The 20,986-nt window shown below is 40.8% G+C and overlaps 1 protein-coding gene across 3 annotated transcripts in view; it reads left to right on the top strand.

Annotated features, from left to right (window-relative positions):
* The window catches only part of slc12a2 (solute carrier family 12 member 2), a 257,401-nt gene that overhangs the window by 231,054 nt on the left and 5,361 nt on the right, over window positions 1–20,986 (top strand). For 2 of the 3 annotated variants that reach the window (XM_070881565.1, XM_070881585.1), the window contains exons 21-26: window positions 10,760–10,807; window positions 12,491–12,613; window positions 12,781–12,892; window positions 13,381–13,467; window positions 13,713–13,848; window positions 16,515–16,582. In XM_070881565.1, coding sequence (XP_070737666.1) covers window positions 10,760–10,807; window positions 12,491–12,613; window positions 12,781–12,892; window positions 13,381–13,467; window positions 13,713–13,848; window positions 16,515–16,582 — 574 coding nt within the window. The remainder of the gene's footprint in view (window positions 1–10,759; window positions 10,808–12,490; window positions 12,614–12,780; window positions 12,893–13,380; window positions 13,468–13,712; window positions 13,849–16,514; window positions 16,583–20,986) is intronic. The other variant, XM_070881575.1, reaches the window with a different exon arrangement.

The following is a 20,986-nucleotide window of genomic DNA, read 5'->3' on the forward strand; positions in this document are numbered from 1 at the left end:
TTGTACTCGGCACTTCTCCCCCCACCCCCTCCCCCCAATCCCCCACCCCCCACTTTATAGTAGGGATTAGTGATAGGCAGTCTATAAAGCAGCAGTCCATCGATTGCAGATATTTTTATATATCGACTACCTCAAAGCTACAGAATTATGAAATTGAATAGAAGCATTGTGCATATTATTTTGCTGCTCTAACACTCTTTTCCCCCCCCCCCCCCCCCCAAAGACCTCTGTACTCACCTGTTCCACATGAATTTAGACTACAACAGAATCCAGTCAAAATGGTTCTTCAGTTCACCTTCCTGTGCTGGTAGTGCTTCATTCTCCATTCCTGATAACTGCTGACATGATATTGCAGAATTTGCCAGTGCTCGTAATAGTGGTGCTTATGCTTTATGTTGCAATGTGTGGTGCCATTCCTGATGGTTCAAAGCTCCTCAGTGGAAAGAAGTATTAGTGCATCACATGACCTTCATAACCAAATCAATAATTATTTATTAATAGTTACTGTCTTAAATAATGAATTAACTGTGTCGCATTTGATGTTCATCGCATCAGTCAAATTTTGATGTGTACTATTTGGTATATATTTGTGAAGAAACCAGAGTTTGGGGGAAGTTTCCAACGCAACTTCGCGCCTTAGAATTTGTGAGGCTAATTAGCTATGGTTCTCTAATTGCGCCTTGCTTGGTAGTAGATCTATTCCTTTGACCCTGTTCCTAATGCACCATGCTACTTAAAAAAAAAAAAAAAAAATATTCCTGGAAATTGCATTCAACTACCGCGAATCCTCTCCAAACGAGATAGGGTTATGCCTATCACAGACTGGAGTTTCTCTTTCCCATTGTCTCCATCGCAAGACCCGACCTTTCATTAAATCAACGGCTCCCTCGATTCCTTTCACCCCAGTTGCTGTTTTCCTTTTCAGTATTGCAATTATCAGAGTAGGTATTTATAAGAGGGGAGGGGTCACAACCCTCATTTCAATTTCATTTAGGTACTATTTACTATTGATTATACAATGATTGAATAGAGCCATAAGCAGTCTACAGCACCAAAGAAAGCCATTTGAGCCATTGTGTCTGTGTAGTCTCTTTACTCGAGCAATCCACAACTAATCCCACTGCCCTGCTCTTTCCCTATTTCCCTGTTACATTTCTCTGCTTTAAATAATCACTTTTTCTATAAAAGATGCAATGAAATGTCTGTGTGCTCAGTTGGTAGTGTGCTCTCCTCTGAATCAGAAGCTTGTAGGTTCAAGTCTGACCCCAGAGACTTGAGCACAAAAATCTAGGCTGACACTCTAGTGCAGTGCTGAATGCTGCATTGTCAGAGGTGTCGTCTTTCGGATGAGATGTTAAACTGAGGCCCCATCAGCCCTTTTAAGGAGTATGTAAAAATCCCATGACACTATTTCGAAGAGGAGTTACCCTTGGTCTCCTGGCCAATATTTATCCCTCAGTTAACATCACTAAAACAGATTATCTGGTAATTATCATGTTGCTGTTTGTGGGAGCTTGCTGTGTGCAAATTGGCTGCCATGTTTCCCACATTACAACAGTGACTACACTTCAAAAAGTACTTCATGGACTGTGAAATGTTTTGGGATGTCCTGAGGTCTTGAAAGGCGCTATAAATGCAAGTCTTTCTGTAGCAAAGCATTCCTTCCTCATTGTAACTCTCCATATAAAAATAAATTCTTCTAATCTCTGTCTCTCTTACCATTTTAAATAATTGATGTCTCATCACTGACTTTCCCCAATCAGAGGAAGTAGCTTTCCCTGTATACCCTATTAAAATCCCTTATATTTTTAAACAACCTTTATTAAATTACTTCTTAGCCAATGGAAATAATCCCAGTGTCTTGGGTCTTGCCTTGTAACTATAATTTCTCCTCCCTGGTGAATCTATGCTGTAAGCTGCCTGTGGTTTTAATGCCCCTTCTATAATGGGGTGCCCAATCAGTTCTCAGACCTTCAACTGTGACCTAAGCATTATCTTGGACAAATTTGTCATAACCCCTTTTTTTTCTCTTGTGGTTTAACAGATCACTGCAAGTACGTGAGGTACAGTTTAAACATGAATGCAACTCAGCTGCCGAACAGATGTTACTTAAAATAATTGCATCCTCATTTCTCATTTTTAATCTTAATTTTCATGAAACCTAATATAGTTTAAAGTAGCTGTCCTCTAATGATTAGTTCCATAACCCTGGCTCAGTAAGGAGTAAATGTAGTAGTTTGTTACTGGGTCATCTGATGGAACACAAAAACGTGACACTTTTGAGGAGGAGATAGGGAGACGTGCGTATCCATTGCACTAATGGAACCTCCATCTTAAGTTAACACTTGAGTAGATGTCTGTACGCATGGGATATGTAGTTTATTTATCTAGTGTGAATAAAACTGTCCAATTTGTGGCAACTGCCTTAAAAGTTTGTCTTTTTGTAAGCGATGCATCACTTCTTGATTTGTTGTAGTTGATAGAAACATAGAAACATAGAAAATAGGTGCAGGAGCAGGCCATTCAGCCCTTCTAGCCTGCACCGCCATTCAATGAGTTCATGGCTGAACATGAAACTTCAGTACCCCCTTCCTGCTTTCTCGCCATAACCCTTGATCCCCCGAGTAGTAAGGACTTCATCTAACTCCCTTTTGAATATATTTAGTGAATTGGCCTCAACTACTTTCTGTGGTAGAGAATTCCACAGGTTCACCACTCTCTGGGTGAAGAAGTTTCTCCTCATCTCGGTCCTAAATGGCTTACCCCTTATCCTCAGACTGTGACCCCTGGTTCTGGACTTCCCCAACATTGGGAACATTCTTTCTGCATCTAACCTGTCTAAACCCGTCAGAATTTTAAACGTTTCTATGAGGTCCCCTCTCATTCTTCTGAACTCCAGTGAATACAATCCCAATTGATCCAATCTTTCTTGATAGGTCAGTCCCGCCATCCCGGGAATCAGTCTGGTGAACCTTCGCTGCACTCCCTCAATAGCAAGAATGTCCTTCCTCAAGTTAGGAGACCAAAACTGTACACAATACTCCAGGTGTGGCCTCACCAAGGCCCTGTACAACTGTAGCAACACCTCCCTGCCCCTGTATTCAAATCCCCTCGCTATGAAGGCCAACATGCCATTTGCTTTCTTAACCGCCTGCTGTACCTGCATGCCAACCTTCAATGACTGATGTACCATGACACCCAGGTCTCGTTGCACCTTCCCTTTTCCTAATCTGTCACCATTCAGATAATAGTCTGTCTCTCTGTTTTTACCACCAAAGTGGATAACCTCACATTTATCCACATTATACTTCATCTGCCATGCATTTGCCCACTCACCTAACCTATCCAAGTCACTCTGCAGCCTAATAGCATCCTCCTCGCAGCTCACACTGCCACCCAACTTAGTATCATCCGCAAATTTGGAGATACTGCATTTAATCCCCTCGTCTAAATCATTAATGTACAATGTAAACAGCTGGGGCCCCAGCACAGAACCTTGCGGCACTCCACTAGTCACTGCCTGCCATTCTGAAAAGTACCCGTTTACTCCTACTCTTTGCTTCCTGTCTGACAACCAGTTCTCAATCCACGTCAGCACACTACCCCCAATCCCATGTGCTTTAACTTTGAACATTAATCTCTTGTGTGGGACCTTGTCGAAAGCCTTCTGAAAGTCCAAATATACCACATCAACTGGTTCTCCCTTGTCCACTTTACTGGAAACATCCTCAAAAAATTCCAGAAGATTTGTCAAGCATGATTTCCCTTTCACAAATCCATGCTGACTTGGACCTATCATGTCACCATTTTCCAGATGCACTGCTATGACATCCTTAATAATTGATTCCATCACTTTACCCACTACTGAGGTCAGGCTGACCGGTCTATAATTCCCTGTTTTCTCTCTCCCTCCTTTTTTAAAAAGTGGGGTTACATTGGCTACCCTCCACTCCATAGGAACTGATCCAGAGTCAATGGAATGTTGGAAAATGACTGTCAATGCATCCGCTATTTCCAAGGCCACCTCCTTAAGTACTCTAGGATGCAGTCCATCAGGCCCTGGGGATTTATCGGCCTTCAATCCCATCAATTTCCCCAACACAATTTCCCGACTAATAAAGATTTCCCTCAGTTCCTCTTCCTTACTAGACCCTCTGACCCCTTTTACATCCGGAAGGTTGTTTGTATCCTCCTTAGTGAATACCGAACCAAAGTACTTATTCAATTGATCCGCCATTTCTTTGTTCCCCGTTATGACTTCCCCTGATTCTGACTGCAGGGGACCTACGTTTGTCTTCACCAACCTTTTTCTCTTTACATACCTATAGAAACTTTTGCAATCCGCCTTAATGTTCCCTGCAAGCTTCTTCTCGTACTCCATTTTCCCTGTCCTAATCAAACCCTTTGTCCTCCTCTGCTGAGTTCTAAATTTCTCCCAGTCCCCAGGTTCGCTGCTATTTCTGGCAAATTTGTATGCCACTTCCTTGGCTTTAATACTATCCCTGATTTCCCTAGATAGCCACGGTTGAGCCACCTTCCCCTTTTTATTTTTACGCCAGACAGGAATGTACAATTGTTGTACTTCATCCATGCGGTCTCTAAATGTCTGCCATTGCCCATCCACAGTCAACCCCCTAAGTATCATTCGCCAATCTATCCTAGCCAATTCACGCCTCATACCTTCAAAGTTACCCTTCTTTAAGTTCTGGACCATGGTCTCTGAAATTACTGTTTCATTCTCCATCCTAATGCAGAATTCCACCATATTATGGTCACTCTTCCCCAAGGGGCCTCGCACAATGAGATTGTTAATTAATCCTCTCTCATTACACAACACCCAGTCTAAGATGGCCTCCCCCCTAGTTGGTTCCTCAACATATTGGTCTAGAAAACCATCCCTTATGCACTCCAGGAAATCCTCCTCCACCGTATTGCTTCCAGTTTGGCTAGCCCAATCTATGTGCATATTAAAGTCACCCATTATAACTGCTGCACCTTTATTGCATGCACCCCTAATTTCCTGTTTGATGCCCTCCCCAACATCCCTATTACTGTTTGGAGGTCTGTACACAACTCCTACTAACGTTTTTTGCCCTTTGGTGTTCTGCAGCTCTACCCATGTAGATTCCACATCATCCAAGCTAATGTCTTTCCTAACTATTGCATTAATCTCCTCTTTAACCAGCAATGCTACCCCACCTCCTTTTCCTTTTATTCTATCCTTCCTGAATGTTGAATACCCCTGAATGTTGAGTTCCCACTCCTGATCATCCTGGAGCCACGTCTCCGTAATCCCAATCACATCATATTTGTTAACATCTATTTGCACAATTAATTCATCCACCTTATTGCGGATACTCCTTGCATTAAGACACAAAGCCTTCAGGCTTGTTTTATTAACACCCTTTGTCCTTCTAGAATTTTGCTGTACAGTGGCCCTTTTTGTTCTTTGCCTTGGGTTTCTCTGCCCTCCACTTTTCCTCATCTCCTTTCTGTCTTTTGCTTTTGGCTCCTTTTTGTTTCCCTCTGTCTCCCTGCATTGGTTCCCATCCCCCTGCCATATTAGTTTAAATCCTCCCCAACAGCACTAGCAAACACTCCCCCTAGGACATTGGTTCCAGTCCTGCCCAGGTGCAGACCGTCCGGTTTGTACTGGTCCCACCTCCCCCAGAACCGGTCCCAATGCCCCAGGAATTTGAATCCCTCCCTGCTGCACCACTGCTCAAGCCACGTATTCATCTGCGCTATCCTGCGATTCCTACTCTGACTATCACGTGGCACTGGTAGCAATCCCGAGATTACTACTTTTGAGGTCCTACTTTTTAATTTAGCTCCTAGCTCCTTAAATTCGTTTCGTAGGACCTCATCCCTTTTTTTGCCTATGTCGTTGGTACCAATGTGCACCACGACAACTGGCTGTTCTCCCTCCCATTTCAGAATGTCCTGCACCCGCTCCGAGACATCCTTGACCCTTGCACCAGGGAGGCAACGTACCATCCTGGAGTCTCGGTTGCGGCCGCAGAAACGCCTATCTATTCCCCTCACAATTGAATCCCCTATCACTATCGCTCTCCCACTCTTTTTCTTGCCCTCCTGTGCAGCAGAGCCAGCCACGGTGCCATGAACTTGGCTGCTGCTGCCCTCCCCTGATGAGTCATTCCCCTCAACAGTACCCAAAGCGGTGTATCTGTTTTGCAGGGGGATGACCGCAGGGGACCCCTGCACTACCTTCCTTGCTCTACTCTTCCTGCTGGTCTTCCATTCCCTAGCTGGCTGTGGACCCTTTCCCTGCGGTAAGACCAACTCGCTACACGTGCTACTCACGTCATTCTCAGCATCGTGGATGCTCCAGAGTAAATCCACCCTCAGCTCCAACTCCGCAACGCGGTCCGTCAGGAGCTGGAGGCGGATACACTTCCCGCACACGTAGTCGTCAGGGACACCGGAAGTGTCCCTGAGTTCCCACATGGTACAGGAGGAGCACAACACCCGACCGAGCTCTCCTGCCATGTCTTAACCCTTAGATACACTTAAACTGGTAATAACAATGTTAAAAGTTACTGACCAATATAAGAAGAAAAAGAAAAACTACTCACCAATCACCAGCCAATCACTTACCCCCTAGGCTATGACGTCACCTTTGTTTTTTTGCCTTCTCCCTGCAGCTGCACCGGTACGCCTCTCGCCGACCCCGGACTCGCGCTGCTCCGAGCTCCCGCCTCCATATTCGTGCTTATAAGTAGGTTTATCAAGAAGTAGTTGTTGGTCCAGGCTTGCCAGTCCTCAGTGAGCCACTAATCCCTGCGAGGCCATCGAGTATGAGGCTAGAAGGAGGAAGAGAGAGCGATGGTAGTGCCAAGCAGATACCATGTACTTCTCAGGAACAAAAGTAAAACCTGGTACTGCAAGTCTAGCCTGCCTGAAAGGGAATTGTTTTAAGCACACATGCAATGAAGACCAAGAATTAATTCATTTGGGGTGGCAAAAAATGTTATGTCCTTACCTTTTTAAAATCAAATTGCGTTACAATTAATTATTGAATTTCGCACTCGATTTCTGTCTCCCTGCCTCCACCAAAGTGAGCCTCACAGTTGCCAAGATTATTTTTAATTTGTCTTCTGCCAAAATTGCATTAGTGTTGCATTTTCCCACAGCACATCAGAAATGTTATCAGCTCTGTTTATCATACTTCATATTTTTGTAATACAAAAGAAAGCCATGCTATTGGAGGACTCAAGCATCACCAAACAGGATTCCATTTAAAGTTGAATAGAATATGGGATGATGCTTGAACCTTTCTGTGCCTGTTATGATCACTATACAGTACCCATTGGGTAAGTGGCACTGCAGATATAAAACCACCTATATTTCTCCATGGGTAAAGTGCAGAGCTTGTACAGTTTTGGTTGGGTGGAAAGATGCTTGTTTTCATCCTGGGAAGTGAACGCTCTCTACTGTACAAGGCTACTTCCTCTCTGATTCCTCTAGTAGAATCTTTTGTATACAGGTACTGACAAAGCAAACTAGAAATCACTACAGGCTTAACTCTTTAATGTTTGGTGTAATGAGTTAAAGGTTATTCTGCACCAATGGGGAGCTGGTTGACCATCAGTGTTAATCCAGGGTATTTCAGTCAACTTGGCGAGTACTTGCATTCTTGTGTTCGATTCTCCCAATATCATTAGTATTCATCGTTGTAACATAAATATATCACCTGAAATTCTAATACAATAGTAAAAGAAAATGCCACAACCTTTTTTTTAAACTGCAGTTCCAGTGCTGAGACTTAATTTTTTACTGTTTTATAAATTAGCCCTCTCGATTATAAGTCTGTGATTCAACATGTGTTTTATTCTAAATATTACAAATTTTAAAATTTCAGTAGATCCAGATGTGTGATCAATGATGTGTAAAGTTTTATTTTAGACTAATACACTAGATATTAAATGCCCATTTGTTTTCTGAATAAATTATTTAATACATTTTTTTTAAATCATTTAACATCCTGATAGCTGAAAAGCAATTTTGCATTTCCAGTCTAATATATTTTTAGGAACTTGTAGCTCAAAGCATTGACCACAAAAGGAACTATGGTTAATTTTCTATAAATTTAGTACCTGTATTGCTAGATAAAGTAAGTCTGAAATATTTACATAAAATAAATCCACATAAGATGTTGGAACTCATTTTTTACAATTGAATGGAGAGGTGCTAAAATGTCTCATTAAATGCTTCAATTTATCGTAGCTAATTGCAAATGGCAAAAATGGCCATCAATTATTTTGCAGAATTTTAACAGATGTATAATTTATGATGAGACTAAGGATAGATTTTCCAAGTCTTCGCATGAGGTGAGTTTTCTCACATACTGGGAAATCATAGACGGTGGTCTACAGTTTAACTTATGTTTCAATGTACGCTTGTGACGTGCAGACTCTGAAAAATCTACCCTGAGGATCTTGCCAATGAACTGTGAATAAAAGCTGGTGGTGACACAGGGAAATGTTGAGACATCAATGTTCTTTGTAAATATAATTGTGTACTGCCAGCTTATTGCAGGCAAATTTGCTTCCCTTTGGGTAATAGTGTTTTGCAGCTCATCACCGCATGCATGCTGGCTGAAACTAGACTGAATGGTATCCCTAACCTTTGTGAAGCTTTCCCTTTATAGATGAAAGCAGGCTCTCCATTTTTCTAGTGGTTCCAGAGCTGAACAGTCGACTTGCATTCTAAAGGCACGACCTAATCTGCTACTCAGTCACCACACACACACACACACAACAATTCTTGCATTCCAATGTTTTCTTCATCTGAGTATAATGGCTTTTTTTTAATCTAACTTTTATTCAATTTTCAACCAACTTCTTGTCTAGATAAAGTTGTGGTCAAGGCTCTGATACTGCCATGGTTACATAAAGCAGTTTCACACATACTTGTACATAAAATATTGCTGCCTGGGCAGGTCTACCAGGGCCTGTTGATTCCAGTATATGTTGATTTAAAGCGATTAGGAGGAGAAACTACTCCCTCAACACTGATATTTGAGGTGCAAGCTGAGGTGAATACATTTTCCTTGTTCTGGTAGACATTTTGCCAGAAGTTGCCAGCCCACCTGTGCAGAATTATGGTTGAAGAAGGAAAAAGAATTGGAAAAATAAGAGGATAGAGTCTGGATTTAAAAACTACCAGTTCCATGCAGGGGTGACTTTTGTGTCTGGCTTTGCATGTGTAGTATGTCTTAGTCCTACTACTCTCTTTCTGCCTCCCCTTCCCTCCAGCCCAATGGTTTCTGCAAATTGGTAGCTATGTAGTTCCATACCCCTGTCTGAATCACTGCCTACAATACAGTATGAGAGAAAATTGGAGCTGGGGGAGGAGAAATCAGTTTATTAAAAAGATATTCAAGGACTACTGTTACTAAATGGTTTGCAGTTCAATTAATTTCCCCCACCACAGTATATCATATAAACTAGCTGATGACTTTCTGACCAAATAGGTGCTTGCAGGAGCTGTGAGCTGGTGCTTGAGACAAGTTAACAAAGTAATGCAGCAAAATTAATTATCAAACCTACAACTTTGGGCTCATTCATCTTTAATTTTTTTCACACATCCTTCAAGTACTAAATTAATGTTCAGAACTTAATTCATCTCTCCATTCTCAGCCAGTTACATAGAAACATAGAAAATAGGTGCAGGAGTAAGCCATTCGGCCCTTCGAGCCTGCACCACCATTCAATAAGATCATGGCTGATCATTCCCTCAGTACCCCTTTCCTGCTTTCTCTCCATACCCCTTGATCGCTTTAGCCGTAAGGGCCATATCTAACTTCCTCTTGAATATATCCAACGAACTGGCATCAACAACTCTCTGCGGTAGGGAATTCCACAGGTTAACAACTCTGAGTGAAGAAGTTTCCCCTCATCTCTGTCCTAAATGGCTTCCCCCTTATCCTTAGACTGTGACCCCTGGTTCTGGACTTCCCCAACATCGGGAATATTCTTCCTGCATCTAACCTGTCCAGTCCCATCAGAATTTAATATGTTTCTATGAGATCTCCTCTCAATCTCCTCTCAATCTTCTAAACTCCACTGAATACAGGCCCAGTCGATCCAGTCTTTCTTCATATGTCAGTCCTGCCATCCCGGGAATCAGTCTGGTGAACCTTCGCTGCACTCCCTCAATAGCAAGAATGTCCTTCTTCAGATTAGGAAACCAAAACTGAACATAATATTCCAGGTGAGGCCTCACCAAGGCCCTGTACAACTGCAGTAAGACCTCCCTGCTCCTATACTCAAATCCCCTAGATATGAAGGCCAACATGCCATTTGCCGCCTTCACCACCTGCTGTACCTGCATGCCAACTTTCAATGACTGATGTACCATGACACCCAGGTCTCATTGCACCTCCCCTTTTTCTAATCTGCCGCCATTCAGATAATCTGTCTTGATGTTTTTGCCACCAAAGTGGATAACCTCACATTTATCCACATTATACTGCATCTGCCATGCATTTGCCCACTCACCTAACCTGTCCAAGTCGCACTGCAGCCTCTTGGCATCCTCCTCACAGCTCACACCACCACCCAGCTTAGTGTCATCTGCAAACTTGGAGATATTACACTCAATTCCTTCATCTAAATCATTGATGTACATTGTAAATAGCTGGGGTCCCAGTTAATTAATGTTTACTTTTTGAATACATCTAGTGATGCATTTGAAGTTAACTTTTATTTTATTGGTTGTTTTGAACATAATGCAGATGAAGAAGATGACGGCAAGGCGTCAACACAGCCACTCTTGAAAAAAGGCAGGCATCCCATCTTTTGTTTTCATTTCATTATTTGTTTAACTATTATTTAAGTTGTGCTAGAAACCAGAATTTTCATTTTGCCTTTTGTTTGTACCATTGCTTATGTTGTAGTTTTTTTTTTAAATACCTAAGTTGTACTTTGTTTGCAGAAAGCTCTGCCCACCCCCCCTCTGTATTAGCTGGTGCTGATTCTTTTTAATGTTTGTGCAATTCCTGCTTTAACGCTTCAGCTGCACAATTCAAATAGCTGAATAACAGTGCCAGCTCAGAACAACCCAACAGCTCAATACAAGTTCTGTGATAACTTTCTAAAGTCACAGTTTTATTTTAAAACAAGGTTAAAAAGAAAATGTTAATTATTGGAAATAAAAACAGAAAATAGTGAAAATAGAAAGCAGCTTAATCAACACCTGAAAGTAGATGTGTTGATGTTTTCAGGTGTAACCCTTTATCAGAAATGACAAAGGACTACACTCAAATGGAAACTTGTTTTTCTCTGAGACAGACCAACTAATATGCACTTGTGTTTGTTGCTACCTTTTGCTATGCTTATAATAACTTACACTAATTTAAATTGTACAAAAAGCTTAAAAAAAACACTGTGTTGAAACTCCATTAAAACAGTAGTTTCCCAATCAGTTCTGTAGTATTTGTAGTTTGCAACATAATATGGATCATATTCCAAACCATTATGGTAAAGTATGCATAATCCGTTATTGTGTTTTTTAATGTGGGTGTGTGTGTTGAAGGTGGGGGAAAAGAAGATGGGATTGTTTTAAGTTATGAATTTGGGCTGGGGGGGATTTTATATTACCGGAGAGTGCTTCGCTTTGTCATATGACAAAGCAGAATGAAGTTGGCTTTATTATGATATCTATCACTGGAAGGAGGTTGCTTATTCTGTTCCTAAGCACATTGGAAAATTGAATTGTAGCCCTACTGTCTCAAATCAGTAGTAGGTGATTGACCCAGGAATAACTTTTCCCCCTCCTATAGACAGTAAATCCCTATTTACAGTGTTCAGAAAATACAAATCCTATTCTGTATGATAGGGACTTTACAAAAAAAAGTCTAATTTATAAGACAAAAAAAATATATTATATCAACAGTCATGATCCAGGAACTTGAATAATTTATTTATACTTAATAGAATTAAATCACCCGATGAATACAAGCACTGACCATCTAGTGATGGCATATACTGACACTTGCAAGACCTAAAATTGAGAGCTCTTCCATTATCCAGGTGCCTTTTTATGATCAGTCCATTTGCGAAATCTATAAAAGATATAGCTGCTGCACGCCTTGATATTTGGGTGATTTGCTAATGTTAGAATTTTGGGGGGGTGAAATGCGAATCAAATTTGGGCTGGGAGTGAAACAATGAATTTTTTGGGGGGAGGGGGGGCGGAATTTGCCTGACCTGGTAAAATAACTAATTAATCCAAATGTTTATGCTACATAAAGTGTCCTGGATCATTGCTTTTATTTTATTTTTTGCCTGAAAACAGGCCATCAAGAAAAATGAGCAGAAAATAACAAATTTATATATTTGTTTTTGGTTCACTGTAAAACTTCAATTACTGTGTACTACTAACATCCTCCTTTTTGAAATGACTTGCCATTGATTAAAATGATTTCATTTTTTTGTAATACTTAATTTTCCGTGAAACATTTTAGAGGTTAAAGATCCATCCGTGCCTTTGAACATGTCAGACCAGAAACTGCTTCAGGCCAGCTCTCAGTTCCAGAAGAAACAGGGCAAAGGGACTATTGATGTCTGGTGGCTTTTCGATGATGGAGGTATAACTTTTGTTCTGCAATTTATTTCCTTAAGTTGTACAAATAAACTGGTCACAGCAGGGTAATAGTTCCCAGTTCTTTTTTTTTTGTTAAGTTCTATGTTGGAAATGAGCCGGAAAGGAAAGTTTTGGGTTAGTTGATATCACAACAGTTTTCTGCCTTGATAGGTTTGACGTTACTTATCCCGTATCTTCTCACGACTAAGAAGAAGTGGAAAGATTGCAAGATCAGAGTGTTCATCGGTGGAAAAATAAACCGGATAGACCACGACAGAAGGACGTATGTCATTTTATTGATTTTAGCAAAACTAAAACATTACATGCATGTGTGCTTACAGATGTGTTAATAATAGACATCTGGTTCTATTTTCATCATCATTCATCTGTTAGATAGTTTGACTACAGATCCAAGTAAATTTTCAGATATAACTTGTACAGCATGTAAGTAACAAGTGTAGCCATTTACTACCAGCTTGTGCATTGAGTGCATAAATATGCCTTCCATTTCACATCACTGATATTCCTTTCTGGAAAGAGGACAGGTGTCTTAATGTTGATCCTGATAGTTTCTGCAAACACAGAAAGACTAGGGTACATTATAATGGAATTATAGGGAACATGTTTCTGCATGGAAGGGGAACATTCAGGCAATGACCCTGCCTATACCTTAGAAGTGGCAACGTGAGAAGCCTCACCACGAGCATTTATTTTGCAATTTGAATATGATAATACTGTCAGTAATTAAATAACCTTATAATTGACTTTCAGAATGGCCACTTTACTCAGCAAATTCAGGATAGATTTTTCAGACATCACCGTTCTCGGGGATATGAACACTAAGCCAAGCAAAGACAAGTAAGTGACTTTGTGGCTAGATCTCAGAATGATCAGAGCCTGGAGCATAGTTAATTACTGGTCCTAAAAGCATTAAAAAGTTACTAAATTCTGTCCATTTTCTGATTATAATCTAATAGATTATTTTTATTTTTGCATTGTTTTATAATTGTACAAGTTGCTGGTCATAACCATTGGAATAAAAAATTCAATATTGCACCAAAATATTGTGCAAGCTTTTTACTGAATTTGTTTGTATTTAACAGTATTACAGCGTTTGAAGAAATGATTGAACCATTCAGACTTCACGAGGATGACAAAGAACAAGAAGCATCTGAGAAAATGAAGGAGGAGGAACCATGGAGGATCACGGATAATGAGCTTGAGATCTGCAGAATGAAGGTTTCTGCATGTTATTTTTGAAATTGTTTAAACTACTTTGCCACCATATCAGTTAGACTTGGACCTAAATGTGGAAACAGGCAAATGCAGAATGAAACACAAGATCAAAGTTTACAAGTTTTAAACAAGGGAAGCTGGCACCTTCTCAATAGAGTTGCCTTTCATCCGCAGTCAATATTATTCTTGTCTCATCAGTGCCAACCTTGTTGTCAAGTGGGTGATCACTGCAGCTGAGCTCTGCTATGTTTCTAAACAAAATAGTCCATGGAGCAAAGCTGCACGAATCAGTGGAGCTGCCAGTCTGCATACCCATAGACAATGTGCCTGCTCCAGTATGCCTTACCAACAATTATCATGAGACCTCGATCGTGCCTCTCCCCAAGAAAGATAAAAAGAACTAAAAACAGAAAATGCTGGAAATCTCAGTGGGTCAGGCAACATCTGTGGAGAGAAAAAGAATGCAAGATAAAAAGAACATTTAGTGGTGGTGATTGTGGGATAAATATTGGCCTGGACACTGGGGATAACTCTCCTGCTTTTTATAGTGCCATGGGATCTTTTATGTCTATCTGAGAGAATCTGGTTTAACATCTCATCCGAAAGCCAACACACAAAATTGCAGCACTCCCTCAGTATTGCATTGGAGTGTCAGCCTAGATTTTATGCTCAAGTCTCTGGAGTGGGATGTGAACCCACAACCTTCTGACTCAGAGATGAAAGTGCTATCAACTGAGCTACGGCTGACACCTGTTGTACACGTACAATGCCTGGACTGACTTAGAATGAAATTCTCACTACATCTGGTGTGTTAATCATAATTGTAGTGCCCAGTGTATTGAAAATTGGTTGGAAGTGTCAACTATATGCAGAGGTAAAAGATAATCTGAGGAATTCCACTTGTCTGCCTGCTCACCAATGTACCCATCACATAAAATAGAACATTCATAAAATCATAACAGCACAGAAGGAGCCCTTCATGCCTGTGCCGGATCTTTGAAAGAGCTATCCAATTAGGCCCGCTCCCCAGCTCTTTCCCTGTAGCCCTGCAAATTTTTCCTATTCAATATCCAATTCCCTTTTAAAGGTTACTATTGAATCTGCTTCCATTGCCTATTCAGGCAGTGCATTCCAGATCATCATAACTCGCAGTGTTAAAAAATAATCTATACTCTCCTCTGGTGCTCAAGATTTTGGGAATAACTAAGGGCAAAGTCCCTTTTGAAGAACTCAAGCTTGTAAGATTGAGAGAGTTTCTCTCACCCCAGACTATATTGCTGGCCTTCCCTGTTTCATTCTTCTGTTAGATTTTGTTTATGTAACACACGTTTACTTGTTTTCGAGGTATGAGGCAGGTCTCTGTGGGTTTCTTTGTTATTGTGATGACTGTACCATTAACCAATTCGCAACTAGTCAAAACTAAAATAAATCTTACCTTTGACTTTGCCCATGATTCTTCCTCATCTATCAACATTCTTTGCCTCACTATCTTCTCTGCCCTTAAAATAGAATTTCCTCCTCATCTCCATTTATTAAATCTGCCTACAGGAATCATTTTCCCTCTTTCGTTCCAAACTCTTCCCTTCAAAGTTTTTCACCTTGCTGTAAAGCACAAGTCTGTAAGACTTGAATACTGCTCTGATATTGCTGGACACTCTTCTTAAAACTCCTCTCTTGGACCTTCTTTTCCTTTTCCTTCCCTAGGACCTCATTTTTTTTTTACTTCTGGCTTTGCTTTCTTCCAAACTTGCATCACCTAATCACTTCTGAGTTGCATGTGTTGTGCATCATATTTTTTTCTCTCAGTCATTTCAACCTTAATATCTTGCACTATTGGCCTTGGTCTTTTTGCCTTTATTTCTCAATTAAAATAACATCTGGCAGACCAATTCATGTCAAACCACAGTAATTTAATTATAAAATAGAAAACATGATAAATTCCTTACCAATCTTGTTGAGTAGTAAGTCTAAACATTGTACAAGAATTTTTGTGTAGACTGGAATAAAGTAGGTATCCAATTCATTATATATGTCAGTGCATCAAATATCAATTTGTCTTTGTACAATTGTAGCTAAGATCTTTGGCTGTTAAAAGTGGCAGTAGGTTTGCTGCCTACTTCAATTAGCATTGTGATTCTAGTTTGGTTAGTAAAACTTAATAGTGGATAGTTTTTGTTTGCCAAGGACTCTTTCAAAGCTTTCTGCAAGTCCCTGTTGTTTTGTGGATTTGGACTAAACTTGGATCTGGCCCTGCAAAGACATTCACAGAAAAATATTACAATTTTTTCAAATAATCAATGCAGGATCAAGAGAAGGTCTGCAGTTGATAATGAGAATAATTGTATTTTTCAGTTTATAACATTAGTTGAGTATTATTGTGCAATGCTGGTTGGGAGGATGTGAATGATCCATAAAAGATGTTTAGTGATGTAGTCATGCACACTATCATGACATGGGCTTGCAGAGTCCTTCATGATACAGACATGCTGCTACAGGTTTGGAGTACTTCCCTCAGCTCAACCTATTTCAGGGCTGATTTTCTGGATACAGTTCCTGATGTATGCTCCCAGTAATCCAGGCTCTGTGGCGATAACGTCCATTCAAATAATTGCACTTTATGATGTGTTAAAATAGCACATATTTCCAACTACTTATTATTTCCATTTTAGACGTATCGACAGATCAGGTTGAATGAATTGCTGCGGGAGAATTCAGGCACTGCTAACCTCATCGTCATGTAAGTAATAATTTCACAGAAATATGCAACTAGTGAATAGTCATTCAGTGCTCGTAAACCAACAACAACAGAATAAGTATAGAATACTGAATTTGCAAGACACTGTTCTCTCCTATAGTATATTTGACTCCAGAATCTTAAGGGGTTCCCATGATCAGACCAGAAATTTAACCTTGCAAACCCCTTAAGATTCCCTTACAGACCCCACATTTAAAACCTACGTCTTACTGCAACAGTTTTCTATTTTCCATCCGAGATATCCTGTGAAACTGAGATGGCTTATTTGTGCTAGTTTTGCATTAGGAACTGATTTTAAATGGCCCAAATCCATTTCACATAGGCCTATTATAGTTAACTAACAGTTAATTAACATTAGCCCATCACTAAACTTGCTGTGCGATGCCGTTCTGGTGCCGTTTGTCCCGGAACTCACCAACAATCTGTACCAATCACAATCCACACCTCCCATTTCTAGCTTCACTTCACCCCTTTGGAGGAGACAATGCTGGCCATTCTTGGCAGGGGCATGCTGAGCCCTTGACCAGTGACGGGGCTGAAAGGATACAGATGCTGGTATCCTCATATGTTATCCTCCTTCTCAGATGCACCTCTTGCTTTCCTGCCCTCCCCTCACCACAACTCCACCCTGTGCCTTCCTCATTTCACACACCCAAGAAATGCAGCCTGCCCAGACAGCGGTTGACCAAAGAGCGGGAAAGAAGAGTGAAGAAGAAATAACACAGTCACTCGATTTCATACTCCCAGCTCAGCGAGGTCAATCAGCAAGGCCATTTGCAGTGTCCTCCACTGAAAGTCAGCAGTCTTCCACCAGCCTTGCTGCAGCTATTGGGATAGCACTGCCGGACATCAGTTGAATAGGTTAAAGGCACACACAAGACCGTCACTGAGGGAATACACGAGTTGATATTTTGATGTCATTATATGGATAGATGTGTAAAGTTGGATTGGAAAGTTTGCTTTGTGGTGGCTTTTATTACAACATTCTGGCCAAGAGGAGGCTGTGATGGCCATACAAAGGGAAGGTAGGTGTGAGACAACTTTGAAAGGGGATTGGGATTGTGGTCACTGGTTCCACAGGTGGATAATTCAATCCCGGATATCCTGGCCAGAAGTGGGCTGTCTGGGTTGCGTCTTCCTCTTCTGCGAGCAGATGCTGTAAATCTGAAATAAAACAATAAAATGCGGGAAATACTCAGCAGGTCAGGCAACATCTCGACCTGAGACGTAAACTCAGTTTCTCTCTCCATGGATGATGCCTAAACCTGCTGAGTATTTACAGCATTTTCTGTCTTCTTGGAGGCCTTCCTTACCATCTGAGGCCATGCAAGCATCTAGCAGCGCACTCTCTGCACGTGAAAAGTGTTTTAATATCTATTGCACCAAGCCACTACTTGAGTAAAATTTTTAAAATGCAGTCCAAAAGCTTAAATGCAAACATACCTGAAATATGCGTCTGTCCCTTTAAGAAGTGCTGACAGACTCCATGCGAGCTGAGGATCCAGCGCTGAACTTGGCGCTACGGTCAAAGTTCTCAACGATAACATGAAGTTCTCAACGCTAACTGACGTCAACCTCTCTTCATTCACATCCCCAGGGCCAGCGTGCTATCAACAGCGCTAAGGTTCTCGCCAAAATGGCGGCCACCGAGTCCCGCGCCAGAGATGGGCGTTAGAGTAGTGTCTGCCATTTTTTGATAGGATAGACTCAAATGGTTGGGGACATGGTAGGAAATTTCTCCCCATATAGGAAAGCTTGTATAAGAAAAGGATTTGAGTTCTTATAGAATCTTGCACATTTTCATTTCAGGGTACTTGACGTGCAATGAATTATTGTAAACCGAGTAAGGAAACTGCACCAGAATTATATCACTATGCAAGGCTAACCATGATCTAATGATTATACTCTGAATTAGCATGACCAGTAATGAAGGATCAATGCTTTTTAAGTTGCATGACTATGCTGCCAATATTGCTCATCTACACAATGAAGGCAACTGGCTTTTTTTCCAGCAAATGGTTTGCCCAGTAAATCGTTGCTACAGTATTTTGACACAGTACTAAGCTATACTCACTGTGCAATGCATTAATCACTTGCTCTTTACCAACATAGCAATTCATCTACTCTAAAGGGATTTAAAATAAATACTGCTCTGAAAGGAGTTATTTAAATGGAAATTCCCCCTTTTTTGGAGGGAAAATTTAATTGTTTGGAAGAGCTGAGGGCTCTTTTGTTAATATAACATGATGTACAACTGGTGCAGAAGGCATTTTGTGTTTATAAATGACGTCAGAGCTTGGAAAAATTTGAGTGACAACATTCCATCAAGAATTACAATCATACAACTCTCTTTTAACCCTGAGGATTTACTAGAGTTTCTGCTTTTTGAGCGATTATGTAATTGCACCATTTGATAGTTTCATTGGTAAATTAGAACTTTAAAATGTGCCGACTGGTGCCTCTGCGTCTTTTAAAAAAAAAAAATGGCAATTTTAAGAGTCTTCCCAATTGGACGCAATGGCTGAATCTTGCAATTTCGACCTGGGGTGTGGCCAATTTGTGGGCGGGGCCTGATTCAAGCGAATTGAATGCAAAACAATCAGAAAACCCGAATGTTTTAAAGAGATACTGAAGAGGGTGCAGACAAGACTTACAAGGATGATACTGGAAATGCATATCAGGAAAGGATGAAAAGTTGGGTCTCTTTTCTTTTGAACAAAGAAGGCTGAGGGATGACCAAATCGAAGCCTTTAAAATTATGAAATGTTTCCACTTGTGGGGAAGAGCATAACTAGAGGTCATCAATATAAGATAGTCACCAAGAAATCCAATAGGGAATTCAGAAGAAAATTCTTTACGCAACGAGTATTAGAATAAGAACATAAATAGGAGCACGAGTCGGCCATTTGGCCCCTCGAGCCTGCTCCGCCATTCAATAAGATCATGGTTGAACTGATCTTGGGCTCAGCTCCACTTCCCTGCCCGCTTCCCATAACCCTTTGCTCCCTTATCGCTCAAAAATCTGTCTCTCCTCCTTAAATATATTCAATGGCCCAGCCTCCATAGCTCTCTGGGGCAGAGAATTCCACAGATTTACAACCCTGAGAGAAGAAATTCCTCCTCATCTCAGTTTTAAATGGGCGACCCCTTATTCTGAAACTATGCCCCTAGTTCTAGATTCCCCCATGAGGGGAAACATCATCTCTGCATCTACCTTGTCGAGCCCCCTCAGTGTCTTGTGTTTCAATAAGATCACCTCTCATTCTTCTAAACACCAATGAGTATAGGCTCAGCCTACTCAATCTTTCCTCATAAGCCAACCCCTTCATCTCAGGAATCAACCTAATTAACCTTCTCTGAACTGCCTCCAATGCAAGTATATCCCTCCTGAAATGAGACCAAAACTATATGGAGTACTCTAGGTGTGGCCTCACCAATACCCTGTACAGTTGTAGCAGGACTTCTCTGCTTTTATACTCTATCCCCCTTGCAATAAAGGCCAAAATTCCATTTGCCTTCCTGATTACTTGCTGTACCTGCATACTAACTTTTTGTGTTTCATGCACAAGGACCCCCAAATCCCTCTGTACTGCAGCATTTTGTAATGTGTCTCCATTTAAATAATTTGCTTTTTTATTTTTCTTGCCAAAGTGGATAACCTCACACGTTCCCACATTATACTCCATCTGCCAACTGTTTGCCCACTCACTTAGCCTGTCTATATCCCTTTGCAGATTTTTTGTGTCTCCTGTGTGGCAAGTGCCTTACCACCCATCTTTGTATCAGCAAACTTGGCTGCATTACACTCGGTCCCTTCATCCAAGTCATTAATATAAATTGTAAATAGTTGAAGATGTGGAACTCGCTACCACAAGGAGTGATTGAAGCAAATAGTATAGTTACATTTAAGGGGAGGCTAGACAAGCATATGAGGGAGAGGGGAATAGAGGGTTATGTTGATAGATTTAGATGAGGAAAGATGGGAGGAGATTTGAGTGGAGCATAAACGCCAGCATGGACTGGTTGGGCTAAACAGTCTGTTTCTGCATTGTATATCCTATGTAATCCTATGCAAGTGGTTTTGGATGTAACTCACTTAAGTTTAAAATTCCCCGATCTTTTGCGTTTATGCTGATCTAATTTGCAGAAACTTTACCCCTAAGCGTTTATTTACAAATTTCCATTTAGAGACTACAATTGGAATGGTTACATTAAGTAATTGATTGCTGTCATTGACATTCTTTAAAGTTAATATTTATGCTATACACTTACTAAAGCGCTTAAAGTATGCTGATCATTTTTGATAGTTATTGGTCAGACTCTGTGTGCTCTCCAGTACTGTTCAGCTCCCTGCATTAGGCCCATCTTACCTTACTTGATTCCCAT

The sequence above is a fragment of the Pristiophorus japonicus genome, chromosome 1 (assembly GCF_044704955.1).
Source record: "Pristiophorus japonicus isolate sPriJap1 chromosome 1, sPriJap1.hap1, whole genome shotgun sequence".
Lineage (NCBI taxonomy): Eukaryota > Metazoa > Chordata > Chondrichthyes > Pristiophoridae > Pristiophorus > Pristiophorus japonicus.